Source organism: Oryctolagus cuniculus, chromosome 16 (genome assembly GCF_964237555.1).
Source record: "Oryctolagus cuniculus chromosome 16, mOryCun1.1, whole genome shotgun sequence".
NCBI classification, from domain to species: Eukaryota; Metazoa; Chordata; class Mammalia; order Lagomorpha; family Leporidae; genus Oryctolagus; species Oryctolagus cuniculus.
Genome location: NC_091447.1, coordinates 61,681,952 through 61,705,759, shown reverse-complemented (window position 1 = coordinate 61,705,759; position 23,808 = coordinate 61,681,952). Strand labels below are relative to the sequence as shown.

At 52.9% G+C, this 23,808-nt stretch overlaps 2 protein-coding genes across 2 annotated transcripts; one reads left to right on the top strand and one right to left on the bottom strand.

Moving 5' to 3' along the window:
* Positions 1-1,390: 1,390 nt before the first annotated feature.
* On the bottom strand, positions 1,391-2,488 carry LOC100353225 (olfactory receptor 10T2-like). Its single transcript, XM_002722810.3, has one exon. It carries the CDS (start codon positions 2,463-2,465, stop codon positions 1,491-1,493), a length of 975 nt encoding a protein of 324 aa, XP_002722856.1. The 5' UTR covers positions 2,466-2,488; the 3' UTR covers positions 1,391-1,490.
* Positions 2,489-14,099: 11,611 nt separating this feature from the next.
* LOC100352977 (olfactory receptor 10T2-like) lies at positions 14,100-15,360 on the top strand. Its single transcript, XM_051837932.2, has one exon. The coding sequence runs from the start codon at positions 14,146-14,148 to the stop codon at positions 15,145-15,147; it is 1,002 nt and encodes a 333-aa protein (XP_051693892.2). The 5' UTR covers positions 14,100-14,145; the 3' UTR covers positions 15,148-15,360.
* Positions 15,361-23,808: the final 8,448 nt, after the last annotated feature.

Sequence of the window (23,808 nt, the reverse complement as noted above, 5' to 3'; positions counted from 1 at the left end):
GAAGACTGCCTGTCATAGCAAAGCACTTTCTAGTTTCTTTCTGAAATTTTCGAACTGTGGCAAAAAAAAAAAAAAAGACATGTCACATAAAAATCTACCGTTTTAACCATGTTTTTTTTTTTTTAAAAAAAAACATGTAACTCAGTGGCAATAAATAGCTTCACACCACATCTTCCATCGGGCTTGTTCACTCCTCAGTGCCCGCGACAGCCAGGGCTAGGACCAGGCTGAAGCCAGGAGCCAGGAACTCCATCTGGGTCTCCCACATGGGTGCCAGGGACCCAAGCAACTTTGAACCATCTGCAGCCTCCCAGGGTGCACGTTAATAGGAAACTGGAATCAGAAGCAGACCCAGGGGCCAGCGTTGTGGTGTACTGGGTTAAGCCACCAGCTGAGTCACTGGCATCTCATATGAGCGAGGGTTCAAGTCCAAGCTGCTCCACTTCCAATCCATCTCTCTGCTAATAAAGGCATCTTGGAAAGCAGCAGAAGATGGCCTAAGAGCTTGGGCCCCTGCACCGATGTGGGAGATGAGGATGGAGCTCCTGGCTCCTGGCTTCTGTCTGCCCTTGCCCTGGCCGTTGTAGACAATTGGGGAGTGAACCAGCAGGTGGAAGATCTCTCTGTCCCTCGTGTGTGTGTGTGTGTGTGTGTGTGTGTGTGTATGTATGTATGTGTGGGTATAATTCTGACTTTCAAATAAGTAAATAAATAAATATTTTATAAAGGGGGGCAGCACTGTGGCATAGAAAGTTAAGCCTCCACAGTACTGGCATCCCATAAGGGCACCAGTTTGAATCCCAGCTGCTCCAATTCTAATCCAGCTCCCTGCTAATGCACTGGGAAAGCAGAAGAAGAAAGCCCAAGTGCTTGGGCCCCTGCAACCACGTGGGAGACCTGGAAGAAGCTCCTGGCTCCAGGCTTCGGATCAGCCCAGCTTCAGCTGTTGCAGCCGTTTGGAAAATGAATCAGTGGAAGGAAGACCTCTCTATCTGTCTTTCATTCTCTCTCTGTCTGTAGCTCTGCCTTTCAAGTAAATAAATGAATCTTTATTAAAAAAAAAAAAAAACTTTGGATTGGTGACAAGCAAAGCTGCATTTATCAAGAACAGTGAGTTTTTGCACATGTCTGTGAATAAAAAAAAAAAACTGATATCGAATGTAGTCCCTAAGCAATGGCCAGAACTTCGCTGTTCCGAAGCCAGGAGCCAGGAGCTTCTTCCAGGTCTCCCGTGCAGGTGCAGGGGACGAAGCACTTGGACCATCTTCTACTGCTTTCCCAGGCCACAGCAGCAAGCTGGATCTGAAGTGGAACAGCTGGGACTCCAACCAGCAGCGCCCTGTGGAATGCTAACGCCACAGGAGGAGGCTTAACCTCCTATGCCGCAGCACTGGCCCGAAAGAGTGGTTCTGCTTTATGAATAAGACTGAGTCCTGGGCGAGTCACGGGGTAACGAACGCCTGGAGCTTCATGGAATGTAGAGCAGGTGCTTACAGGGGTGGCCAGCAGGTGCGTGCCAGGGTCCTGCATAGTGTGCATGGCACAGGGTTCAGCAGCGGCGTCACCACCGTGTAGAACACGGCCACCAGGCGGTCCCGGGCCGGGTGGCCGCCCGAGTCCGGGCGCAGGTAGATGATGGAGGCGCAGCCGAAATGCACCACCACCACGGTGAGGTGGGCCGCACAGGTGGAGAAGGCCTTGCGCCGGCTGGCTGCCGAGGGCATGCGCACGACGGCGGCCACGATGAAGGCGTAGGACAGGAGGATGAGGAGGAAGGAGACCAGGACCACCAGGACGCTCAGGAAGAAGATGGCCAGGGCCCGGCGCGCGCTCTGGGCGCAGCTGAGCCGCAGCACCGGGCCGATGTCGCAGAAGAAGTGCTCCACGCGCGGCCCGCCGCAGAAGGGCGCCGAGAAGACCAGGCAGGTCTCGGTCAAGGCCACGGAGAAGCCGGCGCCGAACACCAGGGCTCCCAGGCCGACGCAGACCGACGGCCTCATGAGGAGCGGGTAGCGCAGCGGCCGGCAGATGGCGACCGAGCGGTCGTAGCCCATCAGGGTCAGCAGGAAGCAGTGGCTGCAGCCCAGGCCCAGGAAGAAGAACATCTGCGCGCGACAGCCCGCGATGGAGATGGCCTGGCTGCGCAGCAGCAGGTGCGCCAGCATGTTGGGGATGGTGACCAGCGTGTAGCAGGTCTCGGAGAGGGACAGCACGGCCAGGAAGCGGTACATGGGCGTGTGCAGGCTGCGGTCGGCGTGGATGAGGGCGATGATGGTGGCGTTGCCGCCCAGGGTGACCAGGTAGGTGAGCAGGAAGAGCGCGAAGAGCGTGGGCCTCAGGTGCGGGACGCTGGAGAATCCCACCAGCACGAACTCGCTCACCAGCTCCGTGCCGTTTCCCGCCTGCTGCTCAGGAGCCTGCGGAGAGAGACGGGGGTCTGCTGGGGTCGCCTCCGCCTTCGCCATCAGACACGGAGAGAGACCCCGGAGGGGCGTGGCCCGGCTTCCAGACATCTCCGGGCAAGCCTGAGGCTCTTGAGCGCCTAAGGGAATCTCCTTCCTGCTGGAGCGCACCCGGGGGCAGCAGGGCCGGCGCAAGGGGCTGGGTCCCTGCACCCACGTGGGAGGGAGGGAGGCCGGGAGGAGATCCCAGCTCCCGGCTCCCACTTGGTGCAGCCACGCTTGTTGGAATGAACTAGCAAGTGGGAGCTTTCTCCCGTTCTCTCTCCACCTTTCGAATAAATAAATACGTGCAGATTTTAGAATGAGAACTTCTGAGCTGGCATTGTGTGGCACAGTGGGGTAAGCTGCTGGTTGCTTTGTCTGCATTCCATACCGGGAGTCCTAACTGCTCCCCTCTGATCCAGCTCCCTGCTAGCGCAGCTGGGAGAGCAGCAGATGACGGCTCAAGTGCTTGGGCCCCTGACACCCATGTGGGAGACCCAGATGGAGTTCCCAGCTCTTGGCTCCTGGTCCAGCCTTGGCTGTTGCAGGCATTTAGGGAACCTGCAATTGAAACATTTAGGGAACCACCAAATGGAACATCTCTCTATCTATCTATCTATCTATCTATCTATCTATCTATCTATCTATCTTTATCTCTATCTCTCTCGCTCTCTACCTCTTCTCTCCTCTGCTTTTCAAGGTAATAAATGTTTTTCTCAAAAAAGCAAATTTCTTCTGTAAAAAAAGACGATGTGATGGTGCCAGTGTTGTGGTTTAGTGGGTTAAGCCACTTTCTACAGCATCTGTATCGCATATGGATACAGGTTCGAGTCCCGGCTGTTCCAGTTCCAAACCAGCTTCCTGCTAATGTTCCTGGGAAGGCAGTGAAAAATGGCTCAAGTGCTTGGGCCCCTGCTCCCATATGGGAGACCCAGAAGAAGCTCCAAGCTCCTGGCTTTGAATCAGCACAGCTCCAGCCATTGCGGCCAGCTGGGGAGTGAACCAGTGGATGGAAGACCTCTCTCTCTCTCTTTCTCTCTCTCTCTCTCTCTCTCTCTCTCTCTCTCTCTCTCTTCCTCTCCTTCTCTCTCTCTGTAACTCTTTCAAATAAATAAATAAATCTTAAAAAAAAGAAAAGAAATCCCATTATTTAATCATTCAGTGGGAGAATATGGGTGAATCTGGAGGACATGGTTAATTGAAATATCCAAGCCCAGCAAGACAAATATTGCATGACTCCCCCCCCCCCCCATGTAGACTAGGGTATAACAGCTGAGCTGATCCGAAACCAGGAGCCAGGAGCTTCTTCCAGGACTCCTCTCCCACGTGGGTGTAGGGGCCCAAGCCTTCGGCTCATTCTCTGCTGCTTTCCCAGGCCATAGCAGAGAGCTGGATCAGAAGTGGAGTGGACAGGACTCTATCTGGTGCCCATATGGGATGCCGGCACTGCAGGCTGGGATTTTAACCCGCTGCGCCACAGCACCGATATGCAGCTATGAGTTTTAAGAGGAAGGACAGGGTGGAGAGGGCTGCTTTTTGCACCACCTGGTGGCCATTTGGTGTACTCTAAGGAGAGGGAAAAAATGCAATGGCCCTGCACCTGCCCAAGCTCATCCCCAGCCGCCTGATAACAGGAGTGGAAATGATGGCTTCAATGTCTGGGAAATGGCTGGTTTTGTTTTGGAAATTTGCATTTTAAATTCTGGTTCCGAAGATATATTTAAGGAAGGGGAAGACAACATACAGCGAGCCTGATGGAGTCCCCAGTTATTCTGATCACATCTCGGGACCATGAAAGAACTTAACGGGAACAAAAGGGCTGTGAGGGAGGGATGCCCATTGCTCATGAATGGAGGAAAACCAGGAAGCAGGAGGCAGACAGCCATGAGGATCTCACGCTGGTGTGCATATTTTTTCGTAAAGGGGGGGATATTTTAGTATCTATGGGCTGTGTCAGCTCAGTCACAACTGCTCAGTGCTGGTGTGCAAACAGCCATAGACATTATGAAAATGAGTGTGCACAGCTCGGTTTCAATAAAACTTTATTGGCAAAACAAGCCAGGGGCCAAATGGAGCTTGCCAACCCCTGATTCAGCGCAAGTAAAGCTAAAGGAGCATTCAATGTAGTGATAGTCTCAGAGGTGGAGCCAGCAATGTGCTCAGCAGACAAAGCTGCCACCTGCAGTGCCCGCATCCCATATGGGCACTGGTTCCAGTCCCAGCTGCTCCACTTCCAATCCAGCTCTCTGCTATGGCCTGCAAAGCGGTGGAAGATGGACCAAGTGCTAGGGCCCCTGCACCCACATAGGAGACCTGGAATAAGCTCCTGGCTCCTGGCTTTGGCCTGGCCATTTAGCCATTTGAGGAGTGAACCAGAAGATGGAAAATTCTCTCTGTCTGTCTCTCTCTCTCTCTCTCATTCTGACATTCAAATAAATAAATAAATCTAAAAACCAAAAACAAAAAGGCACCACTTTGAATGCCGAGTGTACTAAAATCACTCCTATGTAATTAGCATAGTCACTGAATGATATAACCAGCCTAGCCAGGCTGTGAGTTAGAAAAGGAACAGCAGAGTTGAACTTGGGGAGCGGGGATTCGTGCTCTGCCCCTCACCCACTGCCAGGTGTCACCCCCAGGACTGGGCAGCAGCCGGTTGGGCAAAGACCCTGGATTCACACACTTGAGGGAAGTGAGGAAATCAGTGCAGAGGTTGTGTGAGGGCAGAGGAGTTCAGGTACAGCCAACAGCCTGTGCAAAGGCCCTGTGGCTGGAACACACCTGGAACAGCCTCAGCAAGGAGGGGCAGAGAGGAAGAGACAAAGAAGCAGAGGGAGGAGGTGAGGCGGGGAGGGGACAGGGCAGGCAGCACAGGCAGTCAGGAAGACCCTGGCTTTGAGTGGGAGGAAGGTGGGAGCCATGGAGGGTTGTGGGCAGAGGAGGGGCCTGCCCTACTCAGGTGTGCTCAGGTGTCAGGACAGAGGGTGGGGGGACGTGGGGAGACCAGGAGGCCAGGGAGGATTATGGGGGCAACTCCTGGTTGGGGTCCTACCTGGATGTGTGTGGGCTTGCAGGGGGGAGTGTGAGTCTGGGTGTGGGTGTGCAGGGGTGAGTGTGTTAATGTGCAGGTGTGATTGTGTGGGTGTAAGTGTGCAGGTGGAGGGTGTGAGTGTGTCTGTGCAGGTGTGAGAGTAGGACACTGTGTGTGTGTGTGTCTATCCAGGTGTGAGTGTGTGAGTGTGAGCACCCAGAGGGAATGGCTGATGTGGGATATAAATTAGGAGAGTGTTGTGTGAAAGTGGTGTTTAAAACCCTCCGAGGGTACAGAGCCGTCAGAAAGAGAAGAGCCAAGGTCAGAGCTCTGATCAGCTCCAGCGTGACAGCCGCAGAACAGAAGCCCGGGAGTGGGGAGCAGTGGGCAGATTTGAGAGAGACAAGCCAGGGGCTAGACTCTCCCATCCCCTGCGGCATCCACATCCTATCAAAGTGCAGGAGAACCCAGACTCCCCCATCTAGGGCCGCATTCCCTCTGAGCTCCAATACCAGCAGAAGCATCAGAGTGGTGATGACCTCGGAATGCTGCCTCCTCCTCCTCTAAGCCATGGAGAAGCTGGCTCTGACCTGGCCCAGACTTGTCTGACAATTGTGGGCATTATTTGGGGAGTGAACCAATGGATGGAATTTCCATTTCTCTCTCTCTCCCTCTCCTTCTCCCTCTTTCTTTTCCTCTTTCTCCCTCTCTCTCCCTCTCTTTCCTTCTCTCTGCCAGTCTTCCTTTTAAATAAAATAAATCTTAAAAAAAAAAGGAAATAGATATTTGTTATAAACAGTAGCCGCAAGAGAGCTTGAGAAGCTACAAAAAGATTAGACAAAATAGACTTTAAAACAAAAATTGTTGCAAGAGGACATTTATAATAATACAATTCTCAGTAGCACAAGAAGATATAATAGTTATGAATATATATGCACCTAACAACAGGGCATCAAAATACATAAAACAAAAGCTGGCAGAAATGAAGGGAGCTTAGTTAATTCAACACTAATAGTGGAGTCTTCATTACCCCAGTTTTAATAAGGAATAGAAGGCCGGCGCTGCGGCTCAATAGGCTAATCCTCCACCTAGCGGCGCCAGCACACCAGGTTCTAGTCCCGGTCTGGGTGCCGGATTCTTTCCCGGTTGCCCCTCTTCCAGGCCAGCTCTCTGCTGTGGCCCGGGAAAGGTAGAGGATGGCCCAAGTGCTTGGGCCCTGCACCCCATGGGAGACCAGGAGAAGCACCTGGCTCCTGCCTTCGGATCAGTGCGGTGCCCCGGCCGCAGCGCACCGGCTGCGGCGGCCATTGGAGGGTGAACCAATGGCAAAAGGAAGACCTTTCTCTCTGTCTCTCTCTCTCTCACTATCCACTCTGCGTGTCAAAAAAAAAAAAATAAGGAATAGAACAAGCAGACAAATATAAGAGGGCAAATTCATGAAACACCAAATAGAGAAGTCATAGAAGAAGCCATTGAAAACAAAAGTTAGCTGCTGAAAAAGATCAGCTACATTGTCAAACCTTTTGGAAGGAAGAAAAGGAGGGGTGAGCGATGAGGTACAGCAGGTTAAGCTTGAGACACCTGCATCCCATATCAGAGTGCCTGGGTTCGAGTCCCAGCTCTGCCTCTGATTCCAGCTTCCTGCTGATGCACACCTGGGAAAGCTTCAGGTGATGGCTCCAGTACTGGGGTCCCTGCCTCCCACATGGGAGTCCTGGATTGAACTCTGGGCTCCTGGCTTTAGTCTAGCCAAGACCTGGCTATCGTGGACATTTGAGGAGTGAACCAATGGATGGAAGATCTTTCAAATAAATAAATGCATTATTTAAAAAAAAAAGACTATAAAACATTCATGAAAAAACAAGACCTAAGTGCAAGCAAAGATGTCAGAGGTCAGGAGAATAGTCGACAGTTCCTGAGAGTCCATCAGCTTCAAGAAGGCAATCAAGATCACACGGACAATACAAAGAGGAATCCAGGGCCCCCTGGGAGCACAGACACTGCCTGTGTCCACCTGGGGTCACCATGGAGGGCTTCCTGGAGGGCTTCGTGGAGGAGGTGATGCTGGCAAGAAGCAGGAGGTCACCAGGAGTGTGGGAGGAGGGAAAAGAAACCCCCTGCTGAGGAATAGGCTGGAGAGAGGGAGGCAAAGATGTGAGGGGCAGGGCAGGGGCAGTTCTTCACGGATGTCCCTCCCACTGTCTGAGTGTGGGTGTGAGGGGAGCAGTGGCTAGGTCTGGAACCAGAGAAGGTGGCAGGGGCCGGATGCCCAGGGTCTTGTGGGTAAGGCTGGGGAATTTTATTTTATTTTTTAAAAGATTTATTATTTATATGAAAGTCAGAGTTACACAGAGAGAGGAGAGGCAGAGAGAGAGGTCTTCCCTTCGCTGGTTCACTCCCCAATTGGGTGCAACGGCCGGAGCTGCGCCAATCCGAAGCCAGCAGCCAAGAATTTACTCCGGGTCTCCCAAACAGGTGCAGGGGCTCAAGGACTTGGGCCATCTTCTACTGCTTCCCCAGGCCACAGCAGAGAGCTGGATGGGAAGTGGAGCAGCCAGGACTCGAACCAGCGCCCTTATGGGATACCAGCCCTGCAGGCAGTGGCTTTACCCACTATGCCACAGCGCCTGCCCCAAGGCTGGGGGGATTTTAAACCTTGCTCCGAGGGCCATGGGGAGCCGTGGAGGGTGCTGGAGAGAGGCCAGGAACAACAATGTTCTCTCTCACAGGATGGGGCCCCGGCAGAGGCGAGACTGGAATCAGGGACCGACACTGCAGGCTCCTGGAACAGCCTTGAGATAGGATCGGGAGGAGAGACGGGGATCCGGTGACCCAGTCCGGGGAGCGTGGGGACCAGGAGGCTGGGACCACCAGGGGGCACTCAGCCTGGGCACCGTTTCTGTGACAGCCTGCCGTGGCCACTGCTTCCACCCCACCTTCCGCGGCCAGGGCCCGGGGTTGCTTTCCCAGCACGGGCGGGCGCTGGGCGCAGCGGCAGAGTCAGGAGAGGGCTGGGGTGGGGCAGCCCCATCGCAAACGAAGACTGCACCTGTCCCTCCCCGCAGGGCGCCCGCTGGGGAGGCGGACCTGGGGGAGGGCTGGGGTATCAGGAGGAGCAGCCCCTCATTGCCGCCCGCCTGCGCCCTGTGGGGCTCGTTAACGGCTGCGAAGCCCCAGGGGCGGTGGGGCTTCAGGGACCCCCGGCGCATGAGGACCCAAGCCCAACAGCCAACTCCGATGCCAGGCAGAGCGCGATGCGGACAGGGACGGTGCGCGCACGCCTCGGCCATGGTGAGTGGGCAGCCAGGGCCTCTGCCGGCCTCAGCCGGGGAGCGCGGAGGAGTTTGTGGCCAGGGGTCCTGGTCTGAGAGACCCCCGCAGAGAGCGGCAGCTGGGGGATGGGGAAGGGGGAATGTGGCAGAAAGATACTCAGAGCTGGAACTCGGGGTGAGGGAGACTCGGGTCCGCCAGGGGCAGGGAGGGGCGGCGGAAGGAGCCACACCTGCCCTGCGCAGGGGTGAGCATGTGTACACCACTCACCTGTGGTTTCAGCATGAGGCCAGGAGCGATGCTGGCGGAACCTTGTGCTGCGTGAGCAAACACCTGGCTGGTCACAATCCCGCTCTCACCCCTGGATAGACACATCTACAGTGACACGCTCACCCTTGCACACCCAAACCCACTGCCACTCTCACCCTTGCACACCCACACCCAGACTCACACTCCCCCCTGCAAGCCCACACACATCCAGGTAGGACCCCAACCAGGAGTTGCCCTCATCATCCTCCCTGGCCTCCTGGTCTCCCCACGTCCCCCCACCCTCTGTCCTGACACCTGAGCACACCTGAGTCAGGGCAGGCCCCTCCTCTGCCCACAACCCTCCATGGCTCCCACCTTCCTCCCACTCAAAGCCAGGGTCTTCCTGACTGCCTGTGCTGCCTGCCCTGTCCCCTCCCCGCCTCACCTCCTCCCTCTGCTTCTTTGTCTCTTCCTCTCTGCCCCTCCTTGCTGAGGCTGTTCCAGGTGTGTTCCAGCCACAGGGCCTTTGCACAGGCTGTTGGCTGTACCTGAACTCCTCTGCCCTCACACAACCTCTGCACTGATTTCCTCACTTCCCTCAAGTGTGTGAATCCAGGGTCTTTGCCCAACCGGCTGCTGCCCAGTCCTGGGGGTGACACCTGGCAGTGGGTGAGGGGCAGAGCACGAATCACCGCTCCCCCAAGTTCAACTCTGCTGTTCCTTTTCTAACTCACAGCCTGGCTAGGCTGGTTCACATGTTGGCTGCTGATTGCCTGAGCCCCTCTTCTAGAACCTTCTGTCCCCCTTCCTGTGCAGGGTTCTGTTCTCTGCAGTGTCCTCACTGTCCAGGGAGCTCCCCACACAGAGCAGGTGCTCAGTGAAGGCATGAGGAGTAAGGGGAGCCTTGAAACTCACAGCCTACAGAGACAGAGCCCTGGCTCGGAGCCCAGCTCCAGCCCTGGAGGATGGGGGTGCACAACCCCTCCCCGCCCCAGCCCCTGCCTTGCCAGAGAAACACAGTCACAGCCGCCCTGGCCCCAAGCCCTGGAGCACAGGGCTGAGCCCTGCTCTCCAGCCCTAGGACTTCTGTCGTCAAGCTCACAGCATCCACATCTCCTCTCTGTCGTGTGTGTGTGTGTGTGTGTGTGTGTGTGTGTGTGTGTGTGTGAGAGAGAGAGAGAGAGAGAGAATCTTTCATCTGATGGTTCATGCACCAAATGGTCACAACAGCCAAGGCTGGGTCAGGCTGCAGCCAGGAGCCCTGAGCTCCAGCTGGGTCTCCCACACAGGTGCAGGGGCTCAAGCGCTTGGGCCGCCTTCCACTGCTTTCCCCGGGCACGTCAGCAGGGAGCTGGGTCAGAAGTGGAGCAGCCGGGACTCCCCTTGGTGTTCACTCATATAGGATGCCAGGCCTGCAGGCAGCAGCTTAACCCACTGTGCCACAATGCCAACCCTTTACCGTCTGCTCTCACGACACAGGCTCAGAGAGGCTGGGCCAGCTGCTTGGGGTCACCCAGCCCCAGGAAGCCAGGGCACCGACATTCACACCCAGCCTGAGTTGGTGCCAGAGCTGGGCCCTGTTCTCTCTGCTGACACCCCAGGGCTGCCCCAGCACTGCACAGATGCCTGCTCACTGCGATGGGGAGTGTGTTGCCAGGTAGTGACCTCCCCATAGCCAGAGGTAAGCAAGAGCAGGCTGCATCACTGTGGGAGGGGCCACTGCTGCACTCAGTGTGTCCTGTTGTTGGTGTCCTTTGCAAAGCCCCTGTGTGCCACGCCCAGGAGGGACTGACCTATTCCTGGGGGAGCCTGTGACACTGTCCCCAGAGGGTCCCCTTGTCTGTGACCTGTTACAGCTGGGTGCCGTTCAGCCTGGCTTTAAGTTCTCTCTGTAAAATCCATCAGCTCCTTCTGGAAAGCGCCACTCACACCCCTGCGTCCCCTCCCTCGACTTCCTTGGCTCTTGCCTCTTCCCACAGAGCTCAGCGTCACTCAGACACCTGCTGCTTAGATCATTCAGTGACAACGCTGATCACAAATGATTTTAGCATGTTTGGCCTCTATGGGGGACTTCTTGGCGTCAAAACGGATTTGTTCAACCCTTTTAAGAAGAGTAGACAAAATTTACCATGGAGGGAAAAAAGCCCTCTAAGAAATTGCATTGCTTCTGTTTATAAAAGCTAGCACTCCAAGAGTACTGATTTACTCCCCAAGATGGGAAATTTAGAACATATGCCTGTTTAGTTTTACTGTTTTTTATCTGTTGTTCTTGAAAAATATTTGTGAGTTCTTAAAAAGCCACACACTGGGGGCTGGTGTCATGCAAATTAGGTCTAGGCACCATCCAGGTTCCTACATCCTGTATCCAAGTGTGGTTGAAGCCCCCACTGCTCCACTTCCCCTCAAGCTCACCCTGGGAAGGCAGCAGGTACTGGCTCAAGTATTTGAGTCCCTACCATCCACATGGGAGACCCGGATGGAGCTCCGTGCTCCTGGCTTTGGACTAGCCTGGCCCAGCCCTGGCTGTCATGGGAATTTGAAGAATAAATCATCAGATGGAAATTTCTCTCTCTCTCTCTGAAAATAAAAGTATTTTTTCAAGATTTATGTATTTTTTGTTTGAAAGTCATAATTACTTAGTAGGAGAGGCAGAGGGAGGGGAAGGTATCTTCCATTTTCTGGTTCACTCCCCAGATGGCTGCAATGGCCGGAGCTGGGTCAAACCAAACCCAGCAAACAAGAACTTAATCAAGGTCTCTCATGTGGGGTCCCAAGTCCCCTGGGCCCCTACACCCACATGGGAGACCCAGATAAAGCACCTGGCTTCCGCCTGGCCCAGCCCTGGCTGTTGCAGCCATTTATGGGGCAAACCATGGAATGGAAGATCTCTCTATTCGATTTCTCTCTCTCCACTCCTCTCCTCTCCTCTTCCCTCTCCTCCCCTCCCCTCCTCTCCTCTCCTCCTCCTCTTCCTCCTCTCTGTAACCCTTTCAAATAAACAAATCTTTTGAAAACACTTAAAATTAATCCCAAGCTATTTTCAAGATTCCACACACTCTTATTCTCTATACTGTCCAATAGATCTCTTAAAATCTGTCCTCTCATCAAACTGAAATGTTGTCTTCTTTGACTAATGTCTCCTTAATGCCTCCCACCCTCCCACATACACCCCATAGCCACATTCTACTCTCTGCTTCTGTGAGTTCAACTTCTTTTATCCAACAGTAAGACAGAAAGACAAACAGACAGAGCTCCCATCTGCTGATTCACTCCCCCAAATACCCACAATGGCTGGGTTTCAGCCAGGGCCAAGCTGGGACCCCAGAACTCAATCCAGGCTTCCCATGGGGGCAGCAAGGACCCAGTAACTTGAGCCATCACCTGCTACCTCCCGCGTCTGCGTTAGTGGGAAGCTGGAGTCGTGAGTCAGAGCTGGGACTCAAACCAGGTACTCACCTGTGGCACATGGGCACTGAACCGCATCTTAGCCCCTAGACCAGACAGTCTTCCCACAAGTTCAACTTTTTGACTTTCTGCCCGATAAATGAGATCAGGCAGTGTTAGTTCTCTCTGTGCTTGGTCAATTTTCCTCATTGTCACCTTAAAAGATGGGATTTTCTTTTCCTTTTGAAGATGTATTTAATTATTGGAAAGCCAGAGAGAGAGGGAGAGGGAGAGAGATGGAGAGAAAGGGAGAGAGAGAGAGAGAGAGGGAGAGGGAGAGGGAGAGAGAGGGAGAGAAAGGGAGAGAGAGAGAGAGAGAATCCATCTGCTTGTTCACTCCCCAAATGGTTGAAAAACAGCCAGGGCTGGGCCAGGCTGAAGCCAGGAGCCAGGAACTCCACGTGGGTCTCCCACATGGGTGGCAGGTACCCCAAGCACTTGGGCCATCTTCTACTGCATCTTCTCCAGGTGCATTAGCAGGGAGCTGGATCACAAGCGGAGCAGCCGGGACGTGCACTGGCGCCCACATAACACCAACATTCCAGGTGGTGGCTTAACAACCACAACACAACACTGGCCCCCACAGAAGTCTCTTTGATATGTGCATTTCATCAGCTAACTCCTGAGAAACAGGCAAAGATTGTTTTCCAAATATTTATATTATATACAACTATACACAATATGTTCATATAAATATAAATAACTTGATAGCAAGTTAATCAGAAAATTATAAAATATTAATTATGTGAATTGATTAAATTATGGGATGGATTTATCATGTCCCCATCCAGAGTTAATACTGAAGCCTCCTATTTTGAACTAAAAAAAAAAATCAACAATTGTTTCAGAATTAATTTTTAGCTAATTAATTCAGGTCCATCCATCAAGCAGTGCCCAGAGCACACATTATTATTTCAAGGTGTGAGGATTTGTTTAATTTTTTTAAAACATCCAAAGAAAAAAAACTAAAAAGAGATCACTTATCTTTATACCAGCAGAGTTATAACACATGATATCTAGGTTTTCGGTTTGCCAACATTTTGTTTGTTTATTTAGAGAGAAAGAATAGTTCCGGGCATTGCTTTTTATATTATTATTATTATTATTAAATTTTGGAAGTTAGAGCGACAGAGTTGAAGAGAGAGGTATTCCACCCGCTGGTTCACTCCCCAGATGGCAACAACAGCCGGAGCCGCGCTGATCTGAAACCAGAAGCCAGGAGCTTCTTCCAGGTCTCCCATGCAGGTGTGGGGGCCCAAGCACTTGAGCCGTCATCTGCTGCTCTCCCAGCTGCGCTAGCAGGGAGCTGGATCAGAGGGGAGCAGTTAGGACTCCTGGTATGGAATGCAGACAAAGCAACCAGCAGCTTACCCCACTGTGCCACACAATGCCAGCTCAGAAGTTCTCATTCTAAAATCTGCACGTATTTATTTATTCGAAAGGTGGAGAGAGAACGGGAGAGAGCTCCCACTTGCTAGTTCATTCCAACAAGCGTGGCTGCACCAGGTGGGAGCCGGGAGCTGGGACCTCCTCCCAGCCTCCCTCCCTCCCACGTGGGTGCAGGGACCCAGCCCCTTGCGCCGGCCCTGCTGCCCCCCGGGTGCGCTCCAACAGGAAGGAGATTCCCTTAGGCGCTCAAGAGCCTCAGGCTTGCCCGGAGATGTCTGGAAGCGGGCCACGCCCCTCCGGGGTCTCTCTCCGTGTCTGATGGCGAAGGCGGAGGCGACCCCAGCAGACCCCCGTCTCTCTCCGCAGGCTCCTGAGCAGCAGGCGGGAAACGGCACGGAGCTGGTGAGCGAGTTCGTGCTGGTGGGATTCTCCAGCGTCCCGCACCTGAGGCCCACGCTCTTCGCGCTCTTCCTGCTCACCTACCTGGTCACCCTGGGCGGCAACGCCACCATCATCGCCCTCATCCACGCCGACCGCAGCCTGCACACGCCCATGTACCGCTTCCTGGCCGTGCTGTCCCTCTCCGAGACCTGCTACACGCTGGTCACCATCCCCAACATGCTGGCGCACCTGCTGCTGCGCAGCCAGGCCATCTCCATCGCGGGCTGTCGCGCGCAGATGTTCTTCTTCCTGGGCCTGGGCTGCAGCCACTGCTTCCTGCTGACCCTGATGGGCTACGACCGCTCGGTCGCCATCTGCCGGCCGCTGCGCTACCCGCTCCTCATGAGGCCGTCGGTCTGCGTCGGCCTGGGAGCCCTGGTGTTCGGCGCCGGCTTCTCCGTGGCCTTGACCGAGACCTGCCTGGTCTTCTCGGCGCCCTTCTGCGGCGGGCCGCGCGTGGAGCACTTCTTCTGCGACATCGGCCCGGTGCTGCGGCTCAGCTGCGCCCAGAGCGCGCGCCGGGCCCTGGCCATCTTCTTCCTGAGCGTCCTGGTGGTCCTGGTCTCCTTCCTCCTCATCCTCCTGTCCTACGCCTTCATCGTGGCCGCCGTCGTGCGCATGCCCTCGGCAGCCAGCCGGCGCAAGGCCTTCTCCACCTGTGCGGCCCACCTCACCGTGGTGGTGGTGCATTTCGGCTGCGCCTCCATCATCTACCTGCGCCCGGACTCGGGCGGCCACCCGGCCCGGGACCGCCTGGTGGCTGTGTTCTACACGGTGGTGACGCCGCTGCTGAACCCCGTGGTGTACACACTACGCAACCAGGAGGTCCGCGTGGCGCTGCGCAGGACTCTGGCGCGCACCTGCCGGCCGCCTAAATAAGGGAGCCAGAGAAACAGAGAGACAGACAGGGCTCCATCTTACTGGTTCACTCTCCAAATGCCCACCTGCTCCTGGAGCCAAAAGTTTAGACCACAGGAGCCAGGAACTCAATCCAGATCGCCCACGTGGGCATCAGGAACCTAACCACTTGGAGCCAGCCTTGCATTGGCGAGAAGCTGGAGCCGGCAGCCAGAGCCAAGGGACTGAACCCAAGCACTCTGATATCGGATATGTTCATCTTATCCCCATTAATGGGTGCACCTCTTGATAATTACTTTCTTGGTTTTTGTTTTGTTTTTTTTTTTGTTTGTTTGTTTGTTTGTTTGTTTTGGACAGGCAGAGTGGATAGTGAGAGAGAGAGACAGAAAGAAAGGTCTTCCTTTTTTGTCGTTGGTTCACCCTCCATTGGCTGATGCGGCCGGCGCACCACACTCATCCAAAGGCAGGAGCCAGGTGCTTATCCTGGTCTCCCATGGTGTGCAGGGCCCAAGCACTTGGGCCATCCTCCACTGCCTTCCCGGGCCACAGCAGAAAGTTGGCCTGGAAGAGGGGCAACCGGGAAAGAATCCAGTGCCCTGACTGGGACTAGAACCCGATATGCCGGCGCCGCTAGGTGGAGGATTAGCTTATTGAGCCGCAGCACTGGCCTTTGTTTTTTTAAAGATTGATTGGTTTTATTTGAAAGACAAAGTTTCAGAGAGTGAGGTCTTCCACCCACGGGTTCAATCCCCAATGGCTGCAACAGCCAGAGCTGGACCCCCGACAGAAGCCAGCATCCTCCACTGCTTTCCCAGTTGCACTAGCAGGGAGCTGGGTCAGAAGTGGAGCAGCCGGGACTCGAACCAGCGCCCACATGGGATGCCACCACCACAGGCAGGGGCTTAATCTACTATGCCGTAGCCCCTGGCAGTGGAAGCTTTAAGCTTTAAGACCTTGTTAGGTCATGAGGCTCGGAGTTTTGGCATAGATTACTGCCATCGCCCCAGGAGTGGCTTAGTCATCTGGGAGTGGATTCTACACCCTTCCCCTCTCCCTCCCCTCCCCTCCCCCTCTCCCTCCCATACCCCCTCTCCCCCCCCTCCCTCTCCTCCTCCCTCTCCCTGGACACTCTTTTGCCCTTTCCTCTTCCACTATAGGATAACACTGTAAGAATTCTAGACACAGCCCCTGCTTTCTCTTCCCAGGCTTCCAAGCCCCCAGAACTGTAAGAAATAAATCCTTATCCCTTATAAATCCCTCAGTCTGTGGTGTCCTGCTATAGCTGCCCCACATGGGCTAAGACAGTTGGTACCAGGAGTTGGGTTACTTCTGTAACAGATACTGGAAAGGTGGAAGGGGCTTTGGAAGTGGACAATGGGTGAAGGTAGAAGAATTTGTAGGGACAGGGCTGGCATTGTGTTATAGCAGGTTGTCTCTGCCTATGACACCTGCATCCCATATGGGTGCTGGCTGGTTCAAGACCTGCTGCTTCACTGACAATCCAGCTCCCTGCTACTGCACCTGGGAACACAGAAGAAGATGGCCCAAATGCTTGGGCTCCTACACCCATGTGAGAGACCTGGAAAACACACTGGGCTCCTGGCTTCAGCCTGGCCCAGCCCTGGCCATTGCAACCATTTGAGTGAAACGGCATCTTCAGGATTGAAAACCAAGGATGGGCCGGCACCGTGGCTCACTAGGCTAATCCTCCGCCTTGCGGCGCCGGCACACCGGGTTCTAGTCCCAGTCGGGGCACCGGATTCTGTCCCAGTTGCCCCTCTTCCAGGCCAGCTCTCTGCTGTAGCCAGGGAGTGCAGTGGAGGATGGCCCAGGTCCTTGGGCCCTGCAGCCCATGGGAGACCAGGAGAAGCAGCTGGCTCCTGCCATTGGATCAGCGCGGTGCGCCAGCTGCAGCACGCCGGCAGCAGCCATTGGAAGGTGAACCAACAGCAAAAGGAAGACCTTTCTCTCTGTCTCTCTCTCTCTCTCTCTCACTGTCCACTCTGCCTGTCAAAAAAAAAAAGGAAAGGAAAGGAAAGGAAAGGAAAGGAAAGGAAAGGAAAGGAAAGGAAAGGAAAGGAAAGGAAAGGAAACCAAGGATGTGGTCACAACATCATTTGCAAAGGTTGCTGTGGATTGCAGTTTAGCCTAGAAGCTAAGGTGCTGGTTGGGATGCCTCCTTCCCATATCACAGTGCCTAGGATCCATCCCTGGCTCAGCTCCTCACCCCAGCTTCCTGCTAATGCAGACCTGGGGGGCAGCAGTGCTGGCTCAAGCAGTTGGGTCCCTGCCACCCACATGGGAGACCTGGGTTGAGCCAGTGAATGAGAGTTCTCTCTCTCTCCCTCATGCTCTCTCTTTCTGACTCTCAATTAAATATTTTCAAGGGAGGTGATGTTGTGGGGTAGTGGGTTAAGCTGCCTCCTGAAATGCTAGCAATCCAGAAGGCACGGGTTTGTATCCTGGCTGCTCCACTTCCAATCCAGCTCCCTGCTAATGCATCTTGGAAAGCAGCAGATGATGGCCTAAGTGCTTGGGCCCCTGCACAAACATAGGAGACCTGGATGAAGTTCCTGGTTCTCAACTTCAGCCTGGCCCAGCCACAGCTGTTGTGGACATTTGGGGAGTGAACCAGCAGATGGAAGATCAATCTCTCGCTCACTCGCTCGCTCTCTTGCTCTCTCTTTCTCTCTTTCTCTTTCTGTCTCTTCCGCTGTGTTGCTCTGTGTTCCAGATAAATAAAAACACATTAAAAAAAAAAAACAGGCATTTACCCTTCGACCCAGCCATTCCACTCCTACATTTTTTTCTAAGAAATGAAAAATTTGGGGTCAGTGCTGTGGCACAGTGGGTTAAAGCCCTGGCCTGAGGAACTGGCATCCTATTTGGGCACCAGTTCTAGTCCTGGTTGCTCCTTTTCTGATCCAGCTCTCTGCTATGGCCTGAGAAAGCAGTAGAAGATGGCCCAAGTCCTTGGGACCCCGCACCCATGTGGGAGACCTGGAAGAAGCTCCTGGCTCCTGGCTTCAGATCAGCCCAGCTCCAGCCATTTTAGGAGTGAACCAGCAGGTAGAAGACTCTCTCTCTCTCTATCTCTCTCTCCCTCTCTCTCTGTCTTTTCACCAGAAATGAGACACAAGGGCAGTGTCCTTCAGTGGGTGAATGATTACACTGTGGCATTGCTGTGTGATGGAATACTACTCACCAGTGAAAAGGAGAAATTACTAAAATGTGCAGCATACAAGAGAGAGCACCGTTAGGCTAGCTACAGCCTGGAAGACTGGCAATACCAAGTGTTAATGAAGATGTGGGGCCACAGGAATGCTCATTCATCAACAGTAGAAATGCAACATGGCACTGCCACAAGGCAAACTGCTTTGAGAATTTCTTGGAAAGTTCATATGTAATTTCTTTTTTTAAAATGATTTATTTATTTGTTTGAAAGTCAGAGTTACACAGAGAGGAGAGGCAGAGAGAGAGGTCTTCCATCCGCTGGTTCACTCCCAAATGGCTGCAATGGCTGGAGCTGCACCAATCCAAAGCCAGGAGCCAGGAGCTTCTTCCTGGTCTCCCATGCAGGTGCAGGGGCCCAAGGACCTGGGCCATTTTCTACAGCTTTCCCAGGCCATAACGGAGAGCTGGATCAGAAGTGGAGCAGCCAGGACTCAAACCGGCACCCATATGGGATGCCGGCACTGCAGGTGGCGGCTTTACTTGTTACACCTCAGCGCCGGCCCCCATATGCAGTTTCAATGACACTCAGCCATCCCCCTCCTGAGAAAAATAGCCAGGAGAAAAGAGAACATGTGCATGAAATAACTTGCATGAATGCTCCTATCAACTTCACCCATAAAACCAAAAGTCAGACACTGCTGACATGCCTTCAGCTGTCAAATGGACAAACAAGCTGTGATGTGTCCATTCCACACGTGGTACATGACCTAGCCAGCATAAACAGAAATGCACAGAATAGCTGGCATAGCCAACTGCATGCGTGGGTCTCAAAAGCGTCATGCTAGGTGAAAGAAGCCAGACTCAAAAGTCTACACACTGCATGGCACCACTGATTTGAAATTTAAAAAAAAAAAAAAAAAAAAAAAAAAAGGACTAGGATTGGGGATTGAGTACAAAGGGGGACGGGGAAATCTGACTGCGACAGTGGTTTTAGGACTGTGTTTATCAAAACTCATCAAGCTTTACATTAAAAACTGATTAACTTTGGTCTATGTTAGTAATAGGTCATACAGCTGAGCAAAAAATGAGTGAATGGATAAACAGAAAAACAAAAAGATTTAGAGATGATGGATTATAAAAGAATAGATAATACATGATAAACCAGTATGGGGGGGAGCAGTGCTGTGGCATAGCAGGTAAAGCCACCACCTGCAGTGCTGGCATCCCTTATAGGCACTGGTTCGAGTCCCGGCTGCTCCACTTCTGATCCAGCTCTCCGTTATGGCCTGGGAAAGCAGTAGAAGATGGCCCAGGTCCTTGGGCCCCTGCACCCACATGGGAGACCGGGAAGAAGCTCCTGGCTCCTGGCTTTGAATTGGCTCAGCGCTGGCTGTTGCGGCCATTTTGAGAGTGAACCAGTGGATGGAAGATCTCTCTCTCCCTGTCTCTACTTCTCTCTGTAACTCTGTTTTTCAAATAAATAAAAATAAATCTTTTAAAAAAACAGTATATGAGTGGATATATATATATAATTGATTGATATAGATAGATGACAATGATGATAGATAATATAAATGTTATATAGGTAGAAAGGAAGATAGGTCATAGAAAAATGGAGAGGAAGGAAAGAATGATACACATAAAAAATGATGGAATTGATGTATACATAGAAAGAGATGATAGAAGGCATCTCTCGGGGCCGGCGCCATGGCACAGTAGGTTAATCCTCCGCCTGCGGAGCCAGCATCCCATATGGGCGCCAGGTTCTAGTCCCGGTTGCTCCTCTTCCAATCCAGCTCTCTGCTATGGCCTGGGAAGGTGGCCCAGGTGTGTGGGCCCCTGCACCCGCATGGGAGACCAGAAAGAAGCACCTGGCTCCTGGCTTTGGATCAGCACAGCTCCAGTCATTGCAGCCACTTGAGGAATGAACCAACGGAAGGAAGATCTTTCTTTCTGTCTCTCACTCTTACTGTCTGTAGCTTTACCTCTCAAATAAATAAATTAAATCTTTAAAAAAAAAAAAAGATAGCATCTCTGCCCCCTCATTCACCAAGCCCAAGAGGAAGCCACAGAGTAAGGAAGCCTCTCGATGCTGTCAACCCGGGCCATTTCCCCAAAGCCCACTGACCTGAGCCATCTCCCCAAAGCACAAAGCGAGACCCAGAGGGCAAAGAGAAGACAATCAGAACCTCCCAGGCCAGCAGCCAAGCAGCACATCAGATCCAAGTCCTCAAAGCTTTCCAACTTCAGGATACCAGTGAAGTCACACACACACAAATCTTTTCATCCCATTAGCTCAGTTGTCCCCAGCCACCATTTCACGATTCCTAACCTCCCAACTAGCATCCCTTCCAGGCAACCCCCAGAATGGGAGAGCCTCTGATGTGCTTACAAATAAGTCGGCCTCGGCCGGCGCTGCGGCTCACTAGGCTAATCCTCCGCCTGCGGCGCCAGCACCCCAGATTCCAGTCCCGGTTGGGGCACCGGATTCTGTCCCGGTTGCTCCTCTTCCAGTCCAGCTCTCTGCTGTGGCCCAAGAAGGCAGTGGAGGATGGCCCAAGTGCTTGGGCCCTGCACCTGCATGGGAGACCAGGAGGAAAACACCTCGCTCCTGGCTTTGGATTGGCCCAGCACATCGGCCATAGTGGCCATTTGGGGGGTGAACCAACGGAAGGAAGACCTTTCTTTCTCTCTCTCTCTCTCTCTCTCTCTCTCTCTCTCTCACTGTCTAACTCTGCCTGGTAAAAACATATATATATATATATATATATATATATATATATATATATATATAAACAAATAAGTCAGTCTCACCAGGTACCTCTCCCTCATTTACATAAAGCCAAGGGGACAATGATAATATTCTCCTTTGTACAGCTCTCAGAAAGAAGGGTCCTTAAACTTGCTTGAATATCAGCAGATATTATAGAGTTTACACTAAGAGTCTGTTCATGCATATAGCACAGGTGGAATTCTCCCAGGTCAACGACTCAAATGTCAAGAGTTACTCTGAAAGCCAGCGCCGCAGCTCAATAAGCTAATCCTCCGCCTTGCGGCGCCGGCACACCAGGTTCTAGTCCCAGTCGGGGTGCCGGATTCTGTCCCAGTTGCCCCTCTTCCAGGCCAGCTCTCTGCTGTGGCCCAGGAGTGCAGTGGAGGATGGCCCAAGTGCTTGGGCCCTGCACCCCATGGGAGACCAGGAGAAGCACCTGGCTCCTGGCTTCAGATCAGTGCAGTGTGCCGGCCGCAGCAGCCATTGGAGGGTGAACCAACGGCAAAAAGGAAGACCTTTCTCTCTGTCTCTCTTTCTCACTGTCCACTCTGCCTGTCAAGAAAAAAAAAAGAGTTACTTTGACAGATCATTCCAGAAAGATCCAGTAAAAGAAGGAAGAGAGACTTGCTACCTTGGGCAACTGGAGCTTCACCCCAACGGGCATTTTTCACACGACTCTGTGGATCATATTCCAGAATGTCCCACCGGAGACAGACCAGGGAGCCAGGGAAGAAATGTATCTACAACTCCCACCCACCCCTCATTTGTTGAGGCTGCTTTTAACTCACACATGAGAAAGTCGCCATGTGGACAATCTCGAGTGTCCACTAACAAATGTCCATTAATAAATGCTTTAAAGAGATCAGTGCATCCCATATCCCATCGCCATAGTGATTGGCTAAAGCAGAAAGTGCCACTCAGGGGGATGGTGATTCTGCCCCCTAGAGGATAACTGGAAGGTCTGGAGATTTTGTTTGTCACAGCAGAGGGGGTGCTGCTGGTGTCTGTCTAATGGGTAGAGGCCACTGTTAAATCTCCTTTAGGGCACAGGACAGCTCCCTACAGCCAGGAAGTATCCAGCTTCAAGTATCAGCAGTGCCAAGCCTGAGAAACCCTAGGTGGAGGATGGATGCATGAGCCAACTGGAATCAACAGAAAGTCCATGCCAAGCGTAGCTGTTTCTGTCTTCCCTGGAAAGTGCAATATGGCCTGTGACCTTTGTTAACAAAGAAGAGTGGAGGTGTGCAGTGTGGAGAAAGAGATGGGGTTGGGCATCAGGTGGTGCAAGGATGATGCTCAGAGAAAAACTGTAGGGATGAGGAACCCACCCCCTGTTGACCTCCCTCGAGCCCCCTCATCAGCTCTGCCCTGAAGCTGTTGCTTGTTACTTGTGTGGCTAATAAACCCCTTTCTTGTTCAAGCTGGTTGAGTTGACTTGCTTCACTTGCAAATAAAAGCTCTCTAACCAGCTGGGAGAATCCGTGTCTGTTAAATCTCATCCTGCTTTTCTAGAAGGGTCCTGGTGCAGTAAACACAACCCAGCCTTGGCACACAAGCTGGGATACATAGCATCTATTAGGGGCTGGCACTGTGGCACAGCAGGTTAAAGCCCTGGCCTGAAGCGACCCAAAGGAAGCTCCTGGCTTCTGACTTTGGATCAGCACAGCTCCGGCCATTGCGGCCATCTGGGGAGTGAACCAGTGGATGGAAGACCTCGCTCTGTAACTCAGTCTTTTTTTTTTTTTTTTTTTTTTGACAGGCAGAGTGGACAGTGAGAGAGAGAGAGAGAGAGAAAGGTCTTCCTTTTGCCGTTGCCGGCGCACTGCCGCCGGCGCATCATGCTGATCTGAAGCCAGGTGCTTTTCCTGGTCTCCCATGCGGGACTTGGGCCATCCTCCACTGCACTCCCAGGCCATAGCAGAGAGCTGGCCTGGAAGAGGGGCAACCGGGACAGAATCCGGCGCCCCGACCAGGACTAGAACCCAGTGTGCTGGCGCCGCAAGGCGGAGGATTAGCCTATTGAGCCACGGCGCCGGCCAATAACTCAGTCTTTCAAATAAATAAAATAAATCTAAAAAAAAAAAAAAACATAAAGTATCTATTACATGCATGCAGAGCCCATGGAAGCATGAAGGTGGGATTTGTGCAGACCCAGCATCAGGCATTTACAAAGCAAGTAACGAATACCTGTTGGCATCAATGGAATGAACACTTAATTAACTGGAATTAATGCTGCACCTGGACCTGTGCTCCCTCCAGCTCTCAGGAACCATTTTAGCCCTCAATCATTGATTTTCCCTGCACAGTAGCTTCTTCTTCTGTTCTGTGTTTGGTCTTTGACTATCAATAGGTTCAAATCTGCCTATGGCCTTAAAAGCTCCACCAACTGACAAATTCTTAGCACATCCATGAAATACATTTCTTTAAAAAAAAAAGATTTATTTATTTGAAAGGCAGAGTTACAGAGAGGCAGAAGGGGGGAGAGAAAGAGAGAGAGAGAGAGAGAGATCTTCCATCTGCTGACTCACTCCCCAGATGGCCGCAATGGTCAGAACTGCACTGATCTGAAGCCAGGAGCCAGGAGCTTCTTCTGGGTCTCCACATGGATGCAGGGGCCCAAGGACTTGGGCCATCTTCTACTTTCCCAGGCCATGGCAGAGAGCTGGATCAGAAGTGCAGCAGCCAGGACTCAAACGGGCACCCATATGGGATGCTGGCGCCACAAGCAGCAGCTT